This window comes from Phalacrocorax carbo, chromosome 3 (assembly GCF_963921805.1).
Source record: "Phalacrocorax carbo chromosome 3, bPhaCar2.1, whole genome shotgun sequence".
NCBI classification, from domain to species: Eukaryota; Metazoa; Chordata; class Aves; order Suliformes; family Phalacrocoracidae; genus Phalacrocorax; species Phalacrocorax carbo.
In genome coordinates, this window is record NC_087515.1 from 8,597,869 (window position 1) to 8,622,580 (window position 24,712).

Below are 24,712 nucleotides of genomic sequence, written 5' to 3' on the forward strand. Positions count from 1 at the left end.
TGTAAATAATTTGATCAGGATGAAACTCTGCTGGGATTGCCAGCTATTCTGTCACATCAGATGGTTCCTCCACCTTTTTTCCTTCTTGGATGGCAATCACAGGAGGCGAATGGCAAGTTCTAGCATCTGGTCCTTGATGGCCTCCCCAGGCACCTGGGCTAGACATGCTCAAAGAACCTCTGAGCTACTGTCGTAAGGAAGCGCCTTCCTGGCCTCTTGAACGCAGTGTCCTCTCCAAGTGCACTTCAGATGTGAAATGATCTGCATGTTATGTCTTGCTACAGAGGCCAAAGATGTAGATTATTATACAGTCAGGAACTGCAAACGTATTGTGTAAATTGAATGTGCTGCATAACCATAAGGCACGTGGGCAGTTGGGTAGTCTGTTGTGATGGCTGCTGTGTTTCACATCAGCATGTGAAAAGCCAAAACAACTGAGTCGTAGCAAATAACTTCCAAAATTCTTGGAATAACATGGCTCAAAGTAGAGGCAAAGGGAAAGAAAGTTTAGAAATGTTGATTTAAAATTGGAAACAAAAGTTTGTTTTATGTGACAATTGTCACATAAAAATGCTGATTTTTCTTTTTTGGTAAGTATCGTTAGGCTGTAGTTCTGTATTACAAATAGATAACCAGGGGCTCTTTATAGCCTAGTGGGCTTTCAGGCACCCCAAAGGAGAATGTTTACCTATAACTACAACTCAACTGCATTTTTTTTGTGATGGTATGGAGTTTCAACTTCAAGTAAATGTAGTGCTTAATATTCAAGACTGCAAAATGTGTACCACCCTAGTATGTTAACAATGGTAACAGGAAACCTAAGAATAAAAACCATATCTTTTTGTCAAATAAATTAAATTGTTGTTGTCTAACCACACAAGTGGCTTGACAGTTATTTGTAAAATACCTGCTTTCTGTTGTTTCTCATTGATTGTTGTCTCAGATAATCGAGATTGTTGTCTTGATAACTACTTGCCAGGAAAAAAAAAAAAAAAAAAACAAAAAACAAGACAACAACAAAAAAAGAAAAAGAGAAGATAAAACTTGAGGAAGTTTAGATATCACAAACCAAAAATCACATCTCACTTGAACAACTGTTTTCCAAAATACCTTTTTTTTTTCAAACACAACAGTTTTCTGCATAAATTGATACCTGATTATAGGTAAAACTCTGAAAGCTCAAAAAATAATTTCAGTTTGAATAAGTATATAAAACTGGAATACTTTTAGTTTGTGCTTGGGCTCTATTTCAAGAAATAACCTGGATCAAAAAGACTGCATCTGGCTGGATTTTTTTAATTCCTTTGGGAATAAAGAGACCTTTAAGTAATCTTAAAATGTCAACATTAACAGTATGTTGAGGTAAGAGTACCCTCTTGTAAAGAGGAACTTGTTTTTTATTGATGTGCGTGAAAAAGGCGAAATCAGAGAAGGTACAGCTGATGCATTAGGAGGAATTAAACCACTTTCTAATTGTCCTTATTCCTTCATTTGCTATAATGTTAGTATTTGAAGACATATCAACCTGAGGTGTAAGAATTTGCTATTTTTCTCATGTCTGAGCAAGCAAAAGAACTTTTAGGTAATAGCACATAAGGTTTCTCATTATTAAAATTCTTACAAGATTTCAGTTAGACTTCTTTCTGGTCAGGTGAAAAAAATGCTCCTCAGCATCAGTTGAATGACATAGAATCTAAACTTATTCCTTTTTTTCTTTTTTTTCTTTTCTATGTTTTGCTTTATTACTTGATCTGGATGTCTGTCTTTCTCTTGATGTTATATATTTGCTAAAAGGTTTTTTGGACCTCTTTATCTTTTGACTTGATTTTTTACAGATACAGAATTCCCAAGTAGCTGATCTTGTGATCCTGTGGCTGAAAAATTAAAGGTAGTAGATACAATTAATCTGGACATAAGAAACTTTAGTGGTTCCCTGGCAGAAGAAAAAATTCAGTTTCCTTTTAGTGAATAAGATACAGTTCAACACTTTACTGATATGACTTGCAGTGCAGTATTCTGGAATGTGCCACCATGGAGTGTGTAGTAAGCTTGCGATCTTACCAATTCTTGTAGGAGAATTCAGTAATCTAGTTTCTTAAACCAAAAGATAGAGGTAGATTGGAGAGCGTATAGGTCATGCACCATAAATTTGGGGGGAAATGTTCCTATATTTAAGAAAGGCAAGGAAAGGGAAATAAAGCGTAGCTGGAAATTTCTCTGTGAGGCTTTGTTTTGAGGCACCTGCATGGTTCCTCTGTTACTCTGGGACTAATCTTGGCATGAGACTTGCTGGTCTGTGCTGTTGGCACCAAGGCTTGCAGGGTGCTCGGGGCAACAGCATTATTTCCGCAAAGCCTACAAATTCCTTCTAACAGTACATTGCAAATTCAGGATCATCCTAAACTCTCTGTTCCTGGCAATATTTGGTTGGTTTTTGGTTGTGTTGTGTTGGTTTTTTTTACTTCCCCTAAAAGCTTTAGTGTCTAAGAGCCAATAAGTATAAATGTTATGCATAGACTTATTGCAAAACTTTATCAACATCATCATTTAAGAAACAGTGATCTTGACTCTTCGTCTTGAGCGAGGTGCATTCAGAAGTGGAGAAGAGTGACTTCTTTCCTTGTACCTCTTCCTTCTGAGTTAAGCTTCGGGTTGAGTAAAGTGGTTGGGTTGGAAAAGCTTTAATTAATATTTGGGATGATTGACAGGCAAAGGTACGGACATTAACCTATCACTCCAGAGCAACAGAGTATGTTGATGGTGAGCTATTTTCATAGTAACCTCGTGTGAATTTAAGTTTTTTTTTAATAATCTCAGATCTGTGCAAAGAAACAAGGGTAAAGCTCAGGAAATCTGCCCTATTGTTTAGTAAGTACTGTTGCACCGTAAGACGGACCAGAAACAAACTATGAAAGATATTTGTTCAGAATGGAGTTTTCCCCCTTCCCCCAAAGACAGTACATGCATCTTCATTACAGTATAAATTCTTAGGAAGTATAAAATCTTGGAGAGAAGGTCATGTCTAAAGTAAACAGCCACGGATTTGTTGCATATTGATTTACTTGAGAGAGTATCATGAGTTTACGGAGTCATTTGAATGCTAGACAGTTTTGAAAAGATAATCTTCTTTTAAGTGAAAAAGATTGTCAAAGTCATGTCCATTATAAGATTCTATTCTCTGAACCAGAGCAAATGTCTGTCTCGCCTAACATTGCTTTGAAATGCATCTGATTTAAGTTAAATGAGATGCAAGTAAACAACCAACAGCTACTCTCTCTGCCTGAAATAAGGTGATGATTCCACCTGGTTGAAGGCTTACCCCACCTGGGAGCTTACATTGCTGGACCCTTTCACCCATCATGTGTTCTCTTACTGTGCTTTCTTTTCTTTCAGAGCACATAGTAGTATGCTTTTAAATAAGTGACATTTTTACATCTAATGCATGTATAACAGTGTTTGAGGCATCAACACACTTCATAATTTCACACTGCTTTTTGAATTTACAGGCTTATTAAAATGTTCCTGGCCGTTCCTTCTGTTTGCTGGACTGACAAAGAGCTATTCTTATACTGTAAAACCATACAAATAGTGGGGCCTTGAAAAGTTCACTTGTTTGAAGTTACATGGTAGGGAAAAAAGTTTTGTAGCTGGAATTTATTTGTCTGCTGCAAGGTAGAAAGGCTGTCCTTGAAAATGACTAGCTGTTAAAGCATAACCACCCTCTTGTCTGAACTGATATTCCCATTAAATTAGCTCCCCATAAGAAAACCGTACTGCTCAAAGGAACAGATGACATCAGAAGCAGTTTTATCAGGACTCTGCGAAACCAATACTGAACAATTAGGAATTCTTGCTTCTCTTTTACATTGTTTTTTCTTCATGGGGGTTGACGCTGGATTTCTTTCATTGACTTAATGTAGAATGACATTATGACCTGATTCCTTAACTGGGAAGAAAGCACATATAGACAGTTCCTTTCTAAAGAAATGAATAACTATAGGAATATGATAACATTCAGAGTCGAAGCAGCTAGTGTTCCTGTCTGTAAGCAATATATTTACTTGGCAGGCAGCACTGTTCAAAAAAATGGGAGGGCACGAAGTACCACGTTAATGCCTGTTGGAGCTGAGCTATGCTGTACCAAGGTGTACAGAGGAGGGGAAGGTGTCTGCAGGACCCCCGAGTCCCCTCCGCTGAAAGAACGGTGGCACGAGTGGTGCTGAATGGGTGGTATTGTAGCTTTGTGCTCTCAGACTAATCCACTCAGTGCAAGGACAGTCTCTTTCCCGTGGATAAGGATGGTTAAAGGATGCATTATCTTCGGAACAAAGAGGGAATTTGGAGCAGACATGCAGTCTTTGGTAGACTTCACGGCAACACCAAAGGTTAGTTATGAATCATGAAACTAACTTTCTCCATTGACACATGTTTACAGAGGTTGGGGCTGTTATGATGGAATACCACAAAAAATTAACTATTCCTGTAAGTGACGTCAAACTCGTTTTCTCATTATACATTCTTAATGCTTAGATTTCTGATCAGAAACATTGCTAACTAAGCAATAGCCAAACTAACCAGGTAGAAATTAGGAATATAGGAACCACTGAGTGAGCTGTGTTGCTTTGGCATACTCAATATAAGCTATACAAGTATAGTTTAGCAATCAGTGGATTTCAGACCATCTTCAGATGGCTGTGAAGGTGATATTTGTTGGCTTGGAAAAATCTTCAGATCTTCACTGCTCTGTAAGAAGGAAAAGGCCAGAGTTTTATTCAGACTCTTGTCTTAGTTTTGGGTGGAATCCAACTTGCCTAAAGTTATCTGTCTAGATGTTGGATGTTCAATCTAAATTAGCCATTGGGCTTTTTCCTATGATAGTGGAGAGAGGCTGCTGCAAGGGATGATTCACATCAGACTAAAATAGGTAGTTAAGTTATGTGGCGTCAGCAGCCCTCTTCAGGGCATTTCCTACATCTCTGGGAAATTGAGCCATAGGGATATTGCTAAAGGAAAAGATGCAGTGTTTTATAGAATAGATGTAGTTATCATTTTCATAACACTGGGGTGGTATGATTCCTCCTGAAGTCAGTTAATTCACAAGTTACCCATATTGTCCCATTTTCTGTGACAAAAAAAAAAGCAACAACAAAAAAAAACAAACCCCAAGCCCCCATAAGTTCTGTTGGGTATTCTGCATTGGCATTTCATTATACTAATGCAAGACTGCTATCTGAGCTCAGCCTTGGGGGTTTTAACTCTGGCTTTGACGTTATTCCTCTTACTGCATTTAGACAAATATCTGAGCTTTCTGTCTCATTTTCTGTAATGTCAGCAAGATACATAATTTCTGTAATTCATTGTCAGCTTATAATAAATCAGGACCTTACTTGACACATGAACCCCATGAAGATGATCACAGAATTTTTGTCTGTAAAGTCTTTATTAAGTAGTTTAAAATCATATCCCAGTGAGAACCCTTGCTTGGGCTGATTGTATGCTAATGTTGTGTTGTTTTCCAGAGGCAGCAACTGACATAAGGCAATGTTGCTAAAGATCTTAATTGTCTCAATATGTCTTGGTGTGCTTTAATGCCTCTAAATTAATTATGCAATTTAATACTGTTATTAAGTCTTGAATTGCATTACTTCAGCAGAAACATGAAGCTAATATGATTGTGTGCCACAGGAATGGAAGCACCTCTCTTTTTAAGGGTTATCCACCAACATTGCAATTATCCAGTAAATGTCTAGTTCAGAAAGTTCACAAAACATTTTGCTCATATGCTCCTGAGGGCCACTGAAGACCTTATATGTAACTTATGGTTTACAATAAAAGGTCAAAAGCCACAATTACAAGAAAGAGAGTATAAGAAATGAAGGCCATTGCCAATACCTTAAGTGCCTGTAGAGCAGAAAATAAGTTAAACAAACTGTATTTGTAGGGATTACGCTGTACACCATATTCCAGGGAAAGGCAATAATAAACAAAATCAAAACCAACAGACCCTAGCAATCTAACTTGGGGACTTTTCTTCCTACCTTCAGATTTGGTTATGGCCTTAAAGATTTTTGTAAATTTTTTTTTTTACCAGAACCTAGCTAAGTACCTGAGTATTTTAGTAGTGCTGACAACATTGGTTTACATCACTTTGAGATTGCTCTGGTATGATTAACCCTTCCTTGAAGAGGAAAATGAGCTTTCAGTATACTTTCATCTCTGCAAGTAAGGGGAAAGAAAACAGATATGAATCCTCTCCCCAGTTTCTGAGGCATCTTATTTTTCTTAAATATTTAAAAATCTAAGTCACTTCCACTCACATCGTCTATCAGAAACAACCATCATTTTCTTTGCTTCCCAAAGCATCACTGTGAAAACTGTATATACAGAAAAAACATAATCATATGCTTTAGGACACATCACTTCTACTGTGAATGTATAGAAATAATACTACTGCTCTTTGATCTAAATTGAAATAGAGAAGGAAATGTGTATAAGCAAAAAACATGGTTATCTGAGCTAGAAAATGCGACAGGGGTTGCTATCTGTTCTCAAGGGTAATTGTGTACTTTTACATTTTTTTCTAGACGACAGCACTTCCATTACTATAATGACCTGTAAAATCACAGAATAGCAATGCAGCACTGCAACGCAGGGCTGACTGTAGTGAATCAGCCAGAAGTACCTGTGCTTATGCTCTTGCGTGTGGAAGTCAAAGCCTACATACAGTGCACAGTGCTTCTCATCCGCACCGGTTCTCTGTCCTGGGAGGGTATGGGTCATTCTGTTCCTTTCATAGATAGATCTCATTAGAGATTAATCTCATATATCACCAACTGAGTTTATATACTTCTGGAGTTACTTACAGTATTTTCTCATATTAACCTATCTGAGTAAACGTATCTCAACAACAAATGTTGATAACTGCTGTCCTCAGTAGTAATCAGTTGCAAGCTTTTTCCAATACTCAGAATTAAATAAATCCTGTGCAAAGCCAAACCTGTATTATTTGAGCAGAAGAGTTAAATGGTGATAGGAAAGCCATTGGCTTATTTCCCCTGGGCTGACTGTCTAGTTTTAGTAAAGTATTGCCGTTGGGATGACATAGTATACTTTGTAACTTGGGAATGTGATTTCTTGATTAAATTGTGAATTTAATGACAGAATGAGGCATGACACAAGGGTTTCATGTCAGGGTTGTTATCTTCCCACATATCATTCCTTTTTTATTTTTTATTTTTTCCTTTCTCAGCCCTTCTCCCCACTAGCCGAAAGCTGTTTAGCTTTTTAGTCTGTATAAACATGCAAACAAAATTCAAGATACGGATAGGGGAAGAAATGGCTTAGCTGCTTTTTCCAGTACTGAAGTTCTGTATACCGATTCAGTACAAAATTAATAACAGATCTTTAACTTCAGCTACACCGATGGCCACACTGCAAGTGATCTACAGAGGTTAACCGATCTTCAGAGACGAGGGAAGGTGTGTTACAGTCCCAAACCTTACCTGTGATGTGCTCCCATAGGGGTCAGGAGTATGTCCCTGCAGTGAGTGCCTCTCCTGAGGTTTTGCTACTCGGCCCTCATGCCCACGTGACTGTTCAAATTAACACAGAAAAACAGCAAGCAATAAGTTGCATTCTTAGCAATGAGAAATTTTAATAAATAGTTTAAATCAGCAGCTTTTCCTACACTGGTTTGTGTTGTGTTAGATGTTGCTGCAGTCTGTCAATGGTACATAACTATATGTATTTAGTCCTGGAGCTTAAGTACAGTTATGCTTTCATATAGAGAGGTGCAGATCTCCCTGTTATGCACCAAGACCTGAAATGGGCAACCTGTCCCTTTGAATGCTGGCATCAAAGAGAGCAGCAGCTGCCAGACCATGCAGAAGTGCCTTTGCTGGGTAGCAGAAGCATCCCAATTTAGTCTAGGGTTGTGATCCTCAGCAATTCATTGGGTGTTTTGTACGGTATGGAGCTGTACCCCGTGGGAGTTAGTTTTGAACCTAGTTCAGCCAAAGAGCAACATTTCTGGGTGCTACTGCATGGGCCAGAGCAGCTGAGCTGCTGCTGAGTCACTTCCATGGTAGCGCAGGGGGACAGAGACAGCGGCTGTGGTCAGTCCATGGCAGCTCCTCTCTGCTGCTCCTTCCTCCTCGCGCTGCTCCCTGCTCTGCCATGGGGCCTCCATGGGCTGCCGTCCTTCAGGATAAACCTGCTCCAGCCTGGGCTCCCCATGGGCCATAGGTCCATCAGGGCATGTCCACCTGCTCCTGAGTGGCTGCTGGCAAATCACAGAATCACAGAATGGCCGGGGTTGGAAGGGACCTCTGGAGATCGTCTTGTCCAACCCCCTGCTTGAGCAGGCACACCCAGAGCAGGGGGCACAGGAACACATCCAGGTGGGGTTTGAATGTCTCCAGGGAAGGGACTCCACAGCCTCCCTGGGCAGCCTGTGCCCCTGCTCTGGCACCCGCACAGGGAAGAAGATTTTTCTCATGTTTAGCTGGAACTTGCTGTGTTCCAACTTGTGCCCATTGCCCCTGTCCTGTCGTTGGGCACCACTGAAAAGAGCCTAGTCCCATCATCCTGACACCCACCCTTTAGATATGCTTTGTTCTTCCTTAAATAGCCTCTCCCCGAGGCGCCCACCCGCGGCTGTGGGGCTCAGCCGTGCCCTGCGGTGGGGCCACTGGAGCCGCCCGTGTCCGGCATGGGGCAGCCACGGCCTCTCCTCACCGGGGCCGCCCTGCAGCACCCCCATGGGCACCTGGGCGTAGGCACCCAAGGCAGAGGTAAATCCAAGGCCTGTTAGCTGGTTTTATTTCATCGTTTAAAGTGACATTTGTACTGAAGGTTGCACCAGTGCAGCCATGTTTGCTGGGGTCCCCGAGGCGTGCCGGAGTGTCTCCCTCCCCTTCCCAGGGACGCCATTTGCGCCACTCCCTCCCCACGCCTGGGAGTAGCTGCAGCCGCAGGAGATGGCGCCGACGCCTCCGTCGCAGTGTCCCAGGGTCCTGCCCGCGGGCCCGGGAAGCCGCCTGCTCCACAGGGAGCTAAATTCAGGCTGATGCCAGGCTGGTGGGGGCCGCCGTGGGGGCTGGCAGGTTTAATGCCGGTGGGTTTATAGGCATGGTTGCCCTCACTTCAGGTAATGCCTTCACCCCGTGGAGGTTTTACAAAGATCGGTTCCTTCCTGAGCTGTAGGATTTAAAATTACTCTTTAATTTAAAGGAAGGAACAAAAAGTGATTACTTTTCTTCAGCTCTGCAAATAGATTTAGTGAAACTTCTTGGATAAGGAGGTTTTATTCTAGTAGATGCAATTTCAGCTGTTGTTGCATCTGTAACTCTGAGGTGTGGAAGGAGTTGATCATTTAATGTTTCACCACCTTTTTTCTTTGTCCAGATACAGAAGTTTATATGTTTGAATATAAAAGCTGCACTGTGGCCACTGTCTGGGTTCATTTAGGGGTTTGTTTAAGGTTTGCATATACATACTGTTAACTTTCTTTTGATGTAGAAGGGTGGATTTTGGTAGGTGAGTGTGGGAGATTATTGTACTTCTTGCCAACAGCTTATCTCTTCTCTGTGCTTATAAACATCTTCATTATCCCATAATTTCTCATCAGAAGTTTCATTAAGACAATCGTCGGGTAACTTTGGCATACTTGATACAAAATGGAGCTTAGAAAGAAATTCATGATTATTGAGCTTTTCCTCTATTGCCAGCAGGCATAGTTAGGAAACACCAAATTATGGGACATTTCCTACCTGGGTACCCCAGTGAACAGGCAGCACATTTCCATTAACAGACTTAACATCCTTTTCAGGAAAGTCCATCTGCTTCCAACTGATAAAGCCGTATATTACCGACAGTGCATTCAACTGCCTCATATGATAATTCAATACTTTACTTATGCTTTCCCACTCTTCCAGATTTAACACACCGGACACGTATCTTGTGTCCATAAGTCACACCCAAATATTTCCTGAAATACTGAAATTTCTGATGTTTTGTGAGATTTTAAATTTTTTTTTCTGTTTAGGCTAATTAGTGACACTGAAGACCACAGGAGGGGGAAACATCTTTTTCAATTGCAGTGATAGGTGTAGAAAAGGCTGTTAATAAGGGGGTCATGAGTATCTTAAAACTTTTGAGTAACTGTCAACAGTGAAAATTCTGGAAGAAATGGAGCAGTATGTTTGCTCAAGACATTTTGCCAGATAAGGTTGTCTTCCATGAGGAGGGGTGTTTTTTTTCCATGCATGTATATATATATATATATATATATATCTAGTGGAGCCTAATCTCACTCTAAATGGCTGGCTGGATCAGAATATTTATAGACTAAACAGTGGATGAAAGGGATTTATATAAACAGTTATTACAGATACGAATTTATGATCACGAGAAGTGAACACTCAGGACGGGAGTCATCAAACCAGATTTAGATGTGCTGTGTAATGGATGTAGGACATGAGATACTGCTAAGGCTTACCTCATCTCATCCTAGGGCAAACAACTAAAATACATCAGCTCTGTTGAATGGTCCTTTGATGTGGCAGTTTTTCCTGTGTTGACTGTGCAGAGTCTGTGCAGCTCAGGGGCAGATGCCTGTAACTGTAAAGATATCTAAAGTTAAGTGGGACCACTTCCTAAAATATTAATGCCGATAACTGTATACCAAATAGTGAGCTTCCTGGTTTGGTCTGTTTAGCCATGATTATCTTGTAGTGTCATGTAAAATTATACATGACATTTAACAAACTTTGATTTAAAAAAACCCAAAAATCTTTGTTTTCTTAAAAACAGAGGTGCTAGAAGTCAGGCATCAGGAAGCACCTGAAGGAATCAAAACGTGAGAGATTCTAATCACTTCTCAAATTTTAAAAAGCTTTTGTGATTATATACCAGATACTTAGAAAATATAAGTAACAAAGAGCAGTTAAACTGAAGTACTCTCCTAGTAGTTGTTTTTTCCTGATGTTTTCCTTTTTCCTAACTGCTTGTGCTACTGATTATATTCAGGCACTGTAGTGCACTTATGAGATGCTTTGTACGTGAAGTGAACTGAATTGAACACTTTTATGCCAAGCAGATCTAACAATATTTACAAAATAGCTATTCAACTTTGCTAATAAAACGTTGAAGCCACTATTCTAGAGTGAAACAAATGTGATGTGTCTAGACTGAACAATTTTTGAGCTATGAGACTACCAAATTAAAATCATACCTGAAATATCTGGATTTTGTTTTACCGTACTCCTCAGAACTTGAAAGCAAAATGAAGCTGCCTAGTTATTCAGCAGCTGAAACAGATTTGGCTGAGTCATTACTGTGAATTGACATCTCTTCATTGAGAACATTGGCTAAATTCAGGATGCTAGTCATTAATTTTTATCTTGGTTAAACTGGATGAAAGGGGCATAAAATTGTTGTTTTCAGTCATCCTCAAAAAATAAAAGTTGAGCAAGTTGAATGAACTGTTGTGTGACATTAAATTTATCCTTTGATTTTGGCCATATGGAATTTCTGCTAAAACCTCAGAAATTAAGATGATGATTCAGTTCAGTGGGGACTTAGCTGACATTTGCACAATATGGGAAGAATTTATCTTTATAGCTAGCATTTAGAACAGACACAGGACATCCATTTATCTTTCAAGTCCAAGCTGGTAGAATGAGCCTATGCCTCCTTCTTCCATCTAACTGACAGGGTATTCTAGAACTGTTGTTCTTTAACATAGCCTTTTGAAGCCATTCAACATGAAATACAGTATTAACGTGTTAATTGGACTAGGGTTAGAGAGGCGGTGATCCTGTCATCTTGGATTTCCCATGAAGGGACCACTGGTAGCCAGTGAGTGCAATGAGATCTCTGAGCTTATCAAGTGATTCATCATTTTACAGACTAATTCTGTAACAAACATGGAGCTAAAGTTAATCTTGTGCTTCTTTTAAGGTCCGTTTGGCAGGTCTAGTCTCCAAACTTCAAGCAGTGAGTTCAGGCCAAAGACATTGGCAATACAAATTTTTGAATAAATAATGAAAAATTCTGAAAATATCTCTCTAGTGCATTGCCAGACAATTATGAATAATTTTGTTTCATTTCTGATCTCTAAAAAAATGAATTTTTAAATGCAATTTTTGACTCTCCCATATTTTCTTCTGAATTCATGAGCCATGTTTACTTTATTTATTGATACTCTCATTTTTTGAGACATGTAATTAGAAAGATGTACATTTCTGTAGTACCTCAACTTTTCAAAATTCTTACCTACTTCTGACCTGTGCTGGCTGGCAGTCGGGTTGGCAGCTTGTGCTTGGAAACCGCCTTCATTCCTTTTGTTAATAATACAAGAAAACTCTCTTTTTATAAATGGACTCTTTCCTTAAGGTAAAAAACAAACCCTAGGAATGTGAAAATAAATAAATAACAAGAACAAGAAAACCTGTTCCCAGCAAGAAATTATATTTTGAACTAGGTGTAGCATGTTTTCTTCTCATATTAGTGCAGAGGTGCTTTTCAAGTGTATAAGCACTGCAGCTGCAGTCTCTTACCACCCAGCTTTGATCTTCTCTTGGTCCAGAATGATTCTAACCTCTTTCTAATGAGATCCAGTGAAAGAAGTGCAAGGCAGAGACATCTTTTTCAGCTTGCAGACTTTTTTATACTTGAAGCTCAAGAATCAAAAGATTTTCTGCCCTTTAAAATCCACTGGAAATAGAAGCTACAGGGCTGATATCTTAATATGCCTTTTTTGTGATTTTGTGAAGTCTTCATGAATATTTGCATAAAACTGTTAAAGTGCCTTTTATCTGTGTAGGTACACCTACTGGCATTTTCTGAGGATTATAAACATGAGTGCAGTAGAGTTGATTTATTTTTTTAATAGTTTGTTTAGGCAAGAAAATACATATATGTAACTAAGTCTCTCCAATTATTGAGAGGATTTTTTTCCTCACAGCAAGGCAAAAATTGCCCAAAGTTCATTAAAAAGGAAAAAAAAGGGGCCATGAGATCACCTTTATCAACAGATAAACACTCAGGTGAAATACCCACCTTATTGTGTATGAAGTTTTACCAGTTACCAGTCTGTTCTCATGGTAAGAAACCTACTTCATGGTACACCTCTGTATAAACACAGGAACTCAGCTTCTCAGTGCAGAGTCGATGCGTGCAGATTCATCTTACAAAGTAAGCAAAGCAGAAATTACTGTATCCAGAGTTTTGCTTTCAACAGGAAAGTACTTCTCTTATTTAAAGGCCTTTCTGACATTGTAGTCTCAAGTGAATTTTTATCAAAAATAAATAAAAAGCTAAAGGCAGCACGCAGGTGCACTTCTTGTTTTAAACAGGGATTCTCATGAATATAGGAAAGGAAAAATACAAGTCATACAATGCAATCTTCAGTTCTATACCTGGAACACAGACCGCCTGCCTGTCCAGGCAGTGGCATCTTTTAGGGTATTGTAATCACAGATGTAATACCAGAAATCTCAGTCCCCTCCTCTCCATAGCGTGCCCCCATGCTCAGAGCCTAACTCAAGTTCCTTGTTCATGCTGCCTCCCAAACCATTGCAAGCTAAAATCCTGCTAGGACTAGTGTCACTGTTTAATAGCACAGGTCACGTGCTGATGCCTAAAAGTACACTGCAAATAAAATTTTCTAGCATAGGCATAGAAACTGAGGTTGGAGGTGGTTTATGTTGGCTTAAATAGGTCCAGCATTCATGCTGGGGGGATTGTTTGTTTTGGGTTGGTTTTTTGGACAAATATCCCAGAAAGAACAAAGGACTAATGAACTGTTCCCCAGGGGTCTGGGCTGGGTCCAGTCCTGGTCAACATAGTCATCAGTGACCTGGATGATGGGACAGAGTGTAACCTCAGCAAGGTGATGATACCAAGCTGGGAGGAGCGGCTGATACACCAGAAGGCTGGGCTGCCATCCAGTGAGACCTGGACAGGCTGGAGAGCTGGGCCGAGGGGAACCTCATGAAATACAACAAGAGCAAGTGCAAGGTCCTGCCCCTGGGGAGGAACAACCCCATGCACCAGCACAGGCCGGGGGCTGACCTACTGGAAAGCGGCTCTGTTGAGAAGGACCTGGGAGTGCTGGTGGACAACAAGGTGACCATGAGCCAGCACTGTGCCCTTGTGGCCAAGGCGGCCAATGGTGTCCTGGGATGCATTAAAAGGAGAGTGGCCAGCAGGTCAACAGAGAGGTTATCCTCCCCCTCTGCTCTGCCCTAGGGAGGCCACATTTGGAGTGCTGTGTCCAGTTTTGGGCCCCCCAGTTTAAGAAGGATGTGGAACTGCTTGAGGAAGTCCAGCAGAGAGCTACAAAGATGATCAGGGGACTGGAGCATCTCCCTTATGAGGAAGGGCTGAGAGACTTGGGTTTGTTGAGCCTGGAGAAGAGAAGACTGAGGGGGGATTTCATCAATGCCTATAAATATCTGAAGGGTGGGTGTCAGGATGATGGGACTGGACTCTTTTCAGTGGTGCCCAACGACAGGACAAGGGCAATGGGCCCAAGTTGGAACACAGCAAGTTCCAGCTAAACATGAGATAAATCATCTTTCCTGTGCGGGTGCCAGAGCAGGGGCACAGGCTGCCCAGGGAGGCTGTGGAGTCCCTTCCCTGGAGACATTCAAAACCCATCTGGACGCGTTCCTGTGCCCCCTGCTCTGGGTGTGCCTGCTCAAGCAGGGGGTTGGACAAGACGATCTCCAGAGGTCCCTTCCAACCCCTGCCATTGTGTGATTCTGTGATTCTGTATCAGCACAGAAGAATGGTTCAAACCATTGTATCCCAGGTGTAAAATACAAATTAACCACATTTCCATCTTCCCTGATTTTATGCTGGGTATTTAAGGGGTTAGGAACAGTCTTTTATGATGTTTATTACAGATCCACCCTCGCATTAACTATAGGCATCTACCTCCAAATACTTTGTGTCAGGTAACAGCCTTTCTCCCTTTTCTAAAAGAATCAAATTCAACCAAGGTGGAAAAATGTAAATGGATAAAACTTTGATGTTGTTGATTTAAATAGACCTTGATGCTCTGCACAAGCTGAATTATCAACTGGTTTTGATTGCTTTTCCTAAACAGTAGAGTTTAGTAGTTTTGTAGCTGAATATACAAAGAGCACAACCTTATTTGAGGAGTCTTAGTTTATTGTAAATTAGTGCAATGGATTCCAAAGCTCTGACTCACAACCTGCGTTGTTAGGGGAGTAAAACAGGATTCTTGATAGTAATAGCATAAAATTAAAATATAGTAGAAAATTACTGGGGAGAAATTTATTTACTGAGAATAGCTTGAAAAGCTAATTTAATAATGAATTAGTTTATTGCTAGCTAAAAACATAATAACTTGATAAGAGGGAAATTATTAAGCGTTATTAAAATTCCAGTTTTAATTGTCAGAAACTGTAATTCCTCAACTAAAAGGAGGTTCAGCTATCTAATAAGAGGCTTCCCTTTTCAATTGTTTTGCCATCTTAAAAGTGATTTAAAACTGGCTTTGGTCATGACGCAGATTTTTTAAATTATTTTCCTGCGTTGGTAGTGTGAATGCTAAATGCTTTTCATCCTTTATACTTGCTGCATAGAAATTAATTGAAAAAATAATTTTTAAGGGTTTTAAGTGTTTTTCAGTGTAATTCTCATTGTTTCATGGGTGACAGTATGTAAGAGTACCACCAAGGGCCTTTAGGGACCTCAATTAATCAACAATTGATACATGCTTTGCAAATTATAGTTTTAATAGATGAGTGAATTACTAAGTTGTGCATTCCCTGGTACATCACTGGAGTGGAGTACTGAAACCAGAGCTGCTGTTTTGAAAAGTCTGGAACCATCCTTCCTGAGCTGAAAGATTGAGCTTTCCCACCAAAACCTCCGCAATGTCCTTACAGAGGTTCTGCGTCACTTGACAGAGTGAAAGCCCTTTCCAGGCAGGAGGTGGTTAAATGATGCGCATGAACTTTCTGGCTGCTCCTTGCCCTTTTCTGAGAGTTTTGCTGCCTTTGCTCAGTGACCTTCAGCGCAGACACGTTTCCTTGTGCTGCACTTCCTGTGCATTGTCCGTCTGGGAGCAGAGACAGGAACGGCGCGTTTGAATAGCCATGTAGCGGCTGGGCAAAGAAATGCCTAGGAAAAGAAATGCTTTAGGAAGCGTTTTGGAGTGATTGTCTCTCATCCAAATGTTGCTCTGGGCTGAGAGGGTATCAGAGCCTGCCCTCATGAAAGGATTTGCCTCACTGACATGTCCAGGCTCCTTCCAGTTAAGAATTGCATGGCACAATTCGTAAGACAAGTAACGCGTATTCTTTCTTTCCTGGCCGTATTTCATCTGATCTGCTTTCTTTCCACTCATTCTCGCAAATTGTTTTCATTTGGTGGAAGGGCGTGTTCAGATTCACTTCCACTCTAACGCATTGCACTTCTTGGCTGTGCAGGGTTAGCGGAGGGGATCGCTGTCTTCCAGGAGGGTGTTTCACCAGAGAAGGGAGAGACCTTTGTGATTAATGGTGTATCGGAGCTCTGTTAGAAGTGCTGTGCTGGCGTGCAGCAATGCACATGGGTAGTAAATGTATGTTTTCTTCCATTCTGAAAATGAACTGGAATATAGTCTCAGTCTTGTTAGTTAATAATCTCAACCTTGTTGTTTTGGTTTGTTTGGTTTGTTTGTTTGTTTTTGGTCTTCCCCCCCCGGGAAACTGAGCATCCCACATAGCCAGTGTGTTCTCTCATTCTCTCTCTGGTCTGCTGCCTCCTTTTTATTGCACCTGGGAGCAAAATCCCTTGACGTGCTGTTAAAGGCTGAGACACTGAGCAAACACATGGAGCATCTATTGATTCAGAATCACTCTTCTGTGTTTAAGTTATTCAAAGGGGTCTTGAAGTCTTAGGCTGCAATGGCATGTAATAAATGGGATAATAATGGCATATGGTTCCACTTAGCGCTAATTATATATAATGAAATGGAACATGGTAGTCAGTGGCTAATCCTTCTCCTACACTTCTGACTTCAGGAATTTACAACTTTTGCAGAAGAAAGTAAGCTGTTTAGGTTTTAATTATTGTTATTTTTGTTTCCTCTGTAGCCATGTCAACTTTTAAAAGCAACAGTATGTTAAATACAGCTGAAAATATAATGTATGGAATACATTAGGGGGTTATTTTTCTACCTTTTTACATTTTTACATGAAAATTAATATTCCAAAACAGCTTTCTAAATTGGTTAACTTGAGATACTGCACACTTTGGGGAAGAAAAGAGAGCCCAGTTCATAGTTCTGCCCCTGTGTCGACCTGCTCCTGGTGTCTAGGTGGGGTCAGCATCCCACCTCTCTCTGTGCTTGGAGGTGCCAATTTCCAGGCACAAGCCAGACAAGCTCCCTTGCTGATTCAGACTTCTTTGTGCTGTCTTCAAGAAATTGTTATCCTCGCTCCAATATGGTCAGTGGGTTTGAAAAATCATCTGAAAATACTGTGATAGTACCTAGCCATTTGGGGGTAGGTATGAGCAGCCCAAAGGCTTCTCGCCACCATCTTATTACCACTGCTCCTGATCTGTGTGATACATACACGCTTGAGTTGTTATATTTTCAGCTAGGCCTCTGAGATTTAAAAAAAAAAAAAAAAAAAAAAGGAAAAAAGATATTATTCAGCAATAGAAAGTATTAATATATTAATAGCTTTTGTCTTCTCTTGGTCCAAAGGAGGCCCTTCTGGCTTACATGTCTGTGTCTCCTTCATGTCCATAATGTATTTTAATAATTCTTCTTCCATCTTTTTTGTTCACAGCCTACATGCTGACACATTACCAGTTTTGTTTCCAAAAGAGGAGTTCCCAGAAATACACAGTGCCTGATCCAACTAGCCGCTTTGATGTTCCTCGCTGGATCATGTAGGTAAAATTCAAAGAAACATATATATTCACATTATTTCTTTCCATGTATTCAACATATTTGGAAACAAGTGATTTTTGGTAATGGTGCTCGCTTTGCCAAGTCAGGGCCTCTGGGAATTTATGGACTACAAAATCATTTATTAAGGCCCTCCAACTTTGCGATGTGTTTTATCATCAACAGATACGCAACTGTAGACAGTCATATGTCACAATGTGCTTGGTCTCCTTGCCACATCTATTTTAAGTTGTTGTGGGTGCTGGGAACGCTGCGATGCTTGTCATTCCTGTAGGCGTACCTGAGCTAACTTTAATAGCAGCTGCAGTGGTGCAAATTTCAGCTTAGACACAAAACCCGGCAGAGAAATTGAATAAATTCTCAAGTAGTTGGCAAACCTTGAGCTTCTTGTTCTTACGACTGCACAGCTAGCATAATAAGAGCTGGCCAGGGTGAGAGCTAGGTTGAACAGGTTTGCATGAATGAACCTCTGTGCTTGTCTTAAGAAGAGTAGAGCAGTATCATGGTATCGATTAACAGATGCCTTCAGGTTACTCCTGTTGATCATCTTGAGCTTCTGCACAAATCTTCAAGTCTTCTATGAGTGTCAGACAAAATAAAAAATGTAGCCTATATTGCACCTCCAGGATTTAACTGCAGAATAATTCAGTCTTGCTATAGTTGAGGTAAGAATCCAACAATTTAATTTTAATTTCTTGAAAATCGTGTTTTCCCTTCTGGTTTTGATATGCTAGCTGGGTTTAGTTTCAACAAGTCATTTCCCTCTGCGAGAGTAAACCTAGGCAAGGAACTAAATTGTTCTGATTAAATTGCCAGCATTCATTATCACTTGACTGCTTTCTCCCTTGTATGTTACTCTGTTTTATGTCTCCGTTGCTGTGGCATTTAAAATATTTTACGTGAATTGGTAAGCTGCAGCATTTATGTCTATATTATAGTTGGTGTTTTTTACATTCCTTACGTATTTCTGTAAAACTTCCACCTTGATTTGCATTCCTGTTTTTGTGGAAATGAACTGTAAACATGGATATGTAGCAGTGGTTCAGATGGCCTATATTTACACATGCTGGCACGCTCTCCTTACACAAAAAACAGCCCTCCTCACATACTTGCTTTAGGGACTGCGGCACTGACAGTTGTGATTGTGATTTTTTCTGGAGTGTCTTGATATTTCAGTCAGTCATTTCTGTCTGGAGAAAGCTTTTAAACAAGTCGTCTCAGAAAAGCATTTTCATAGCATACTGGCTGAACCTTTATGGCTTCAATACTAACAACAGGTGTCTCATGAACCCTGAAACGATGCTTACCCCTGCTTTTGTATCCTGAAATTAGGACATGGTATCCTCCACACTGTTACACAGCTGCCCATATTCAGTTACAGTTGGTTTTGCCTTTCATGTGGTGTTGACCATATTCCAACTTCACTTAGATGTTTTTTCAGCTATTTTGTTCAAGGTGAAATGTTGTGGGTTTGAGTGGAGGTTTTTTTCAGATATCAGATTTTCCACTAATAAAATACTGACAACACATACGTTTTTTTCTTTAGTAGTTAAATTTAAATTGTCACAATTCATAAGTGGGTTGCTAGTTGTAGATTGGAGAACAGATTCATGTTCCCTGTTGTGAGTATCCAAAATCTTCCCCAGCCGTAACTGATGGGCAGGAAAACAATCCCAAAAGACATTTCTTATGCTGGAGGAGATATCAAGTCTGAGGAGAATGCCTTTTCTACAGTGGCACAACCCTTCCTTGGCAGAAAATCTTTTAATTGGTGCCAAAATGCAGAGTACCCCAAAGGAACTGGAATTGGCTGTATTCGGTTTTAGCTTAAAAGGAAAGTAACAAAGGAAATACCTGAATTAATATAATCAACTTCTGCAAATTTTGTTACAGTCCACATCTCTCTCCCTGGAAAAATGTTTTATTTGTCACTTAGACTCTGATGTGACAGTGGGGAAAGAGTGAGACTGAGCAAAAACTAAAGGGTTACAGCATCAAACCATATAATTTGTCTACAAGAAGTGTAGTAACAAAGTTTTCTGAAAGCCAGAAATCGGTATCTTTTTTTTTTTTTTTTCCTGGTACTAAATTAACAGCAACAAAGTCATTCATGCAAATAAATCTAATGGGTCGCTTTAGATTTACACTGCACTGTCATGCTACCTCTTAAGGGATTATATGTATAAAGAAATAATAAAATAATGTGCTTTACTACCAACAAATGGACAGTGCATTAAACAGAATTTGTCAGTTCATCTGAACATATATTAGTCAAGAGGAGAAGCACCATTTTGCTTAGCAAAGGTACATTAGCTCGGCTGTTTGGGCTGTCAGAATCTTAAAATCTTGCCTCAAATGCAAGGGTAATGGTCACTATGACATGCATTTGTCATTTAACACAAGTAATGCTTGTGCGTTAGTAGCTTTTAGCAAAGTATAGTTGTCTGCAAAGGCTGTGGTACAGGTCAGCACTCTAGTACAAAGTGCAAATTCTAACACTGTCGGTGTTACTTTCAATTGCGAACTAGATAATGTCTGATCTAAGAAGAGCCAGAGGAAATGTCTTTTCTTAGGATGTTTGTACAGCTGTATATTAATATTGATTTTTTTAAAAAGTTCATGTGTTAAAATTCATTCATATTTTTTACATATAGTCATAAATGTGATTAAAAATATTATTTCTGCATTTAAATATCTACCTGAAACTTTGTCATGTTTGATAAAATCTACTAAGTCAAACAGACGTTTCAATTCCAGGGCATTGATGTTTGTTTTATAGAGTAGTGACACAGAAATACCTGCTCCTACCCATTACCCCTTGAAAAAATGATTCAAGCTCTTAATCCAAAGCTAATAAGAACTTGTATTTTTATTCATTTATCTATTATTAATTTATACATTTTGGTAGTAGGTTAGAGCAGAAGAGTAGCTCCAACAAAAAGAATAGCCAATTCAAAGCATATGTAACCTGTGACTACGGCTGTCATGAGCTCATGCTGTAAGAAGTTGCACAATCTGCCAAATCTTAGAGCGCTTCCTTGCTTATTCCCTTTGAAGTGCCTTGGCTTGATATTATCTCAGGAGAAACATCACAGCTCAGACCACTGTATATCTGTGGCTGGCGTGTTGAGTTAATGGTTCATCCATGAGGATAGGGTACTATTATACTTCAGAAAGATGATTAATGGTCAAAATTTTCTAGAGACAATTTCCTCTTTGTCTCTGGTTGTTTAACTGAGTCTATGCAGTAGCTGTTGATGGCAAAGAGAGCACATAGGCCGGGGTGCAATTTATTCGTCTGTATTTGCTTATATATTAAGAAATAGATTATTTTAATTACTTGGAGGAAAACAAGTGACACAAACTGGTCATTTGTAATTCACATCCTGAAAGTGTACTTTTTAGACCAGAATTAATTTTTTTAAGGGCTTGTGATTTAAATGAAAGATGGAAATATTTACATATTTAAATTTAAGTGTGCAAAATATATTCACTCTCAGCTGAAACTCCCTCTAAGGTGTAGTGTAAACAACTCTCCTTTCATTACATGCATTAAAAACTCAGGTGGAGTGATTATGGCTGAGTTCCATTCCCTGTGAAAAAAACATAACTTTTCTCAACAATACCTTTTTTTTTGGAGGGAAGACTATCAGTTTTTGGAATTACAAATTTCTATTTCCTCTGGCATTTTAAAAAAATCTTGGGTTTTCTTATCACGTACTTCACCAGACAAATCATGTTTAACTTGTGAGGACTGCCTAGTTTGCAGCAGTAGGTGGTATGCGAGATACATACTTCAGGAAGAGCATGATTTCCATAACCGCTTCAAAGAAAATAAGTTATAAATAAAATACATTTCTCTGGGGGCTTACAAAACCATTCTGTTTATAATTTAAATTACATTAAGCTAAATAAAATAGTACAGTAAAACCCTCAAGGGAAAAATACTTCATTTAAGTTTGAGCATTACACTACTTCCATTAATTGAAAGTATTTTATTCTCTCTCTAATAGTTTATTTTTCATTGAATATATGTAATTAAAAGTATCGTCATTATAACAGCAGTCATTCTTTCCCATGTCATACTCCAAGCCCTTCTGTTCAGTAGATCACCACAGTTCTATTTGCCTACTTCGTTTCCGACTGCGTTATTCCTGGTGACTAACCCCCTGAGCACCAGTGATGACAGATTACCATCGCTGTGTTGCGCATGTTCAACTTAATCAAACTCAGACTGGAACTGAGACTCTCAACCAGCCTGAAGTTTTGTATTGAAACCTCAGAGTGTGAGGCTTCCTTCTGTTAGAGCCTGCTCATCCAGCCCATGCTCCTTGCTCCTTCCGTGGGCCTCACAGGGGTAACTGCTGGGCAGACGCTGTGACACAAGCAAGAGAATCCATTAGTCCCCCTACTTTATAAATGTAACGTGAAGGCAGAGAGGACATGCTGCACACACGTACAGATTTAAGGTCATGCACGTTTGTACATGTGTGTGCATGTCATTTGATGGTATACATATGGTTTCCTTGCTTTTCTTGCTAAAAATGTATGCCTTTTCAGTTTCATAGAAGAACCTGAGAGGATATTCCACTTGAAGTGATATGAAGATAATATGACTTCCAGGAGGGGGTGACTAGGAAAATATTGGAAAACCTCAGTGAACTATCTAATTGTAAGAGTCATTTATTCCACCTTCTTTTTTCACCCCATGACAAGAGACCATACAGGCTGAACTAAATCAGCTTATTGTTCTTAACAGCATGGAAGGCAGTAAATCTGTAGTGCTGAGCTCCTCTAATATTGACAGCTCCGCAATATAGGTATCTGTAGAAATAGCTGAAGCACATATAAACTTACAGCAATGACTAACTTCAAATTAATCCCCATTTACGGTCTAAAACAAGCTTTGTCTTTCATATAAATTTATTTCCAATTATTAAAATTTCTTCCTCTGGGAAAATAAATCCTTACAGATAAATATTAACCATCTTGAAATATAAAAAAGAAAGAAGCTATGCACAGATCTTCCCCTAATTTATAAAATGTTTGCTTTTTTTAAAAAGCACTTTCAAAAGGCAATAGTAATTGAAACTAACGCTGGATTGAATAAAAACTTTGTTGACCTGAGAGTTTCATGTTAGACCGAGGTAAACCTTGGGAGGGAAAGATGTAGTACAAAATATCAAAGCTAGGATATATTTTCTATTGATTCAGAACATAAAAGTTTTATGAAAAAAGTAAGAAGCATTAGTCACAAAAGTCTGAAGAAATTACTTCAGTATATTTTCTAAGATTTTAATTAAGGCTTAAATAAGTTTACAGTTTCATTGTATATCCTTAGGAAGTGTTTCTTTTTCCTTTCCGCTTTATAAGATTCTCTTTTTTTTTTTTTCTCCGCCATTATTTGCCTGCATTTTAAAACTAGCTTTTCTTCCTATTATAAAGGGTTGCTGTGTATTTAAAGAATAGAGATAATGAACTCTGTAATGAAATATCACTTTTGCTGTACTGTGGCATGTAGGAATTGACATGAGTTTTTCTGTATTGTTTTCTACTTTCTCCAAATTGGGGGTACCGGTGGATGAAAAGCTGGACATGAGCCGACAATGTGCTCTTGCAGCCCAGAAAGCCAACCCTGTCCCGGGCTGCATCCCCAGCAGCGTGGGCAGCAGGGCGAGGGGGGTGATTCTGCCCCTCTGCTCCGCTCTGGGGAGGCCCCCCTGCAGTGCTGCGTCCAGCTCTGGGGCCCTCAGCACAGGAGGGACATGGACCTGTTGGAGCGGGTCCAGAGGAGGCCACAAAAATGATCCGAGGGCTGGAGCCCCTCTCCTGCGAGGCCAGGTCTGAGAGAGCTGGGGCTGTTCAGCCTGGAGAGGAGAAGGCTGCGGGGAGACCTTATTGTGGCCTTTCAGTGCTTGAAGGGGGACTGTAGGAAAGATGGGGGCAACCTCTTTAGCAAGGCCTGCTGTGACAGGACAAGGGGTGATGGCTTTAAACTAAAGGAGGGTAGATTTAGACTGGATATAAGGAAAAATATTTTTACAACAAGGGTGGTGAAGTGCCTGGAATGGGCTGCCCAGAGAGGTGGTCGATGCCCCACCCCTGGAAACATTCAAGGTCAGGTTGGACGGGGCTCTGAGCGACCTGACCTAGTTGAAGCTGTCCCTGCTCACGGCAGAGGGGTTGGACAGGGTGGCCTCTAAAGGTCCCTTCCAACCCATCCTATGAATCTATGAAATTTATTCAAAAATATTTTTCATTATGCAATTAAATTACACCATGATTAATTCTTTTTTTTTCCTTTTTTTGTCTCCTATCCCTTTCCATTAACCTTAAAGCTAATAGAGAATAATGTTATTATTTTAATAAATGTATATGCGTAAATCACCATATACTTTGTTTCTCTCTCTGGTTGGGATGGTTTGTGGTAGGCTGAATAAAAGGGTAGTTCTTAATTAAAATCTGAAATTTTTATGCAATGAAAATCCATCTTTCTATAGGTAAATGTATGTTTGTATCACCAGCTAAAACTCAACATGCGAAGGTAGTTCAGGTCCTACCCTCAGGGCTGACCGGTTGATCATAACAAAGAAACAAAAGCCCTTGGAGAAATCCAGGTTGGTAGCAAACCCTGGAGAGGTGGAGTGGGAGGGCAGCAGTCCTTCCCTCCCCTTCCCTAGCTCTTGCCGCAGCCGTGTTCCCCTCGTGGTGCCTGCTCCTCTCCAGACCCACCGTACACGAGGTGATGGTCATGTTCTCCTTGTAACCCCTCAT

The 24,712-nt window shown here is 39.9% G+C and overlaps 1 protein-coding gene across 4 annotated transcripts in view; it reads left to right on the top strand.

Moving 5' to 3' along the window:
- The window catches only part of CHRM3 (cholinergic receptor muscarinic 3), a 291,335-nt gene that overhangs the window by 140,747 nt on the left and 125,876 nt on the right, over positions 1–24,712 (top strand). For 2 of the 4 annotated variants that reach the window (XM_064445767.1, XM_064445768.1), the window contains one exon: positions 17,817–17,919. In XM_064445767.1, coding sequence (XP_064301837.1) covers positions 17,822–17,919 — 98 coding nt within the window. In that variant the 5' untranslated portion in view covers positions 17,817–17,821. Of the gene's footprint in view, positions 1–17,816; positions 17,924–24,712 lie in introns of all 4 variants that reach the window. The other 2 variants (XM_064445769.1, XM_064445770.1) reach the window with 1 other exon arrangement.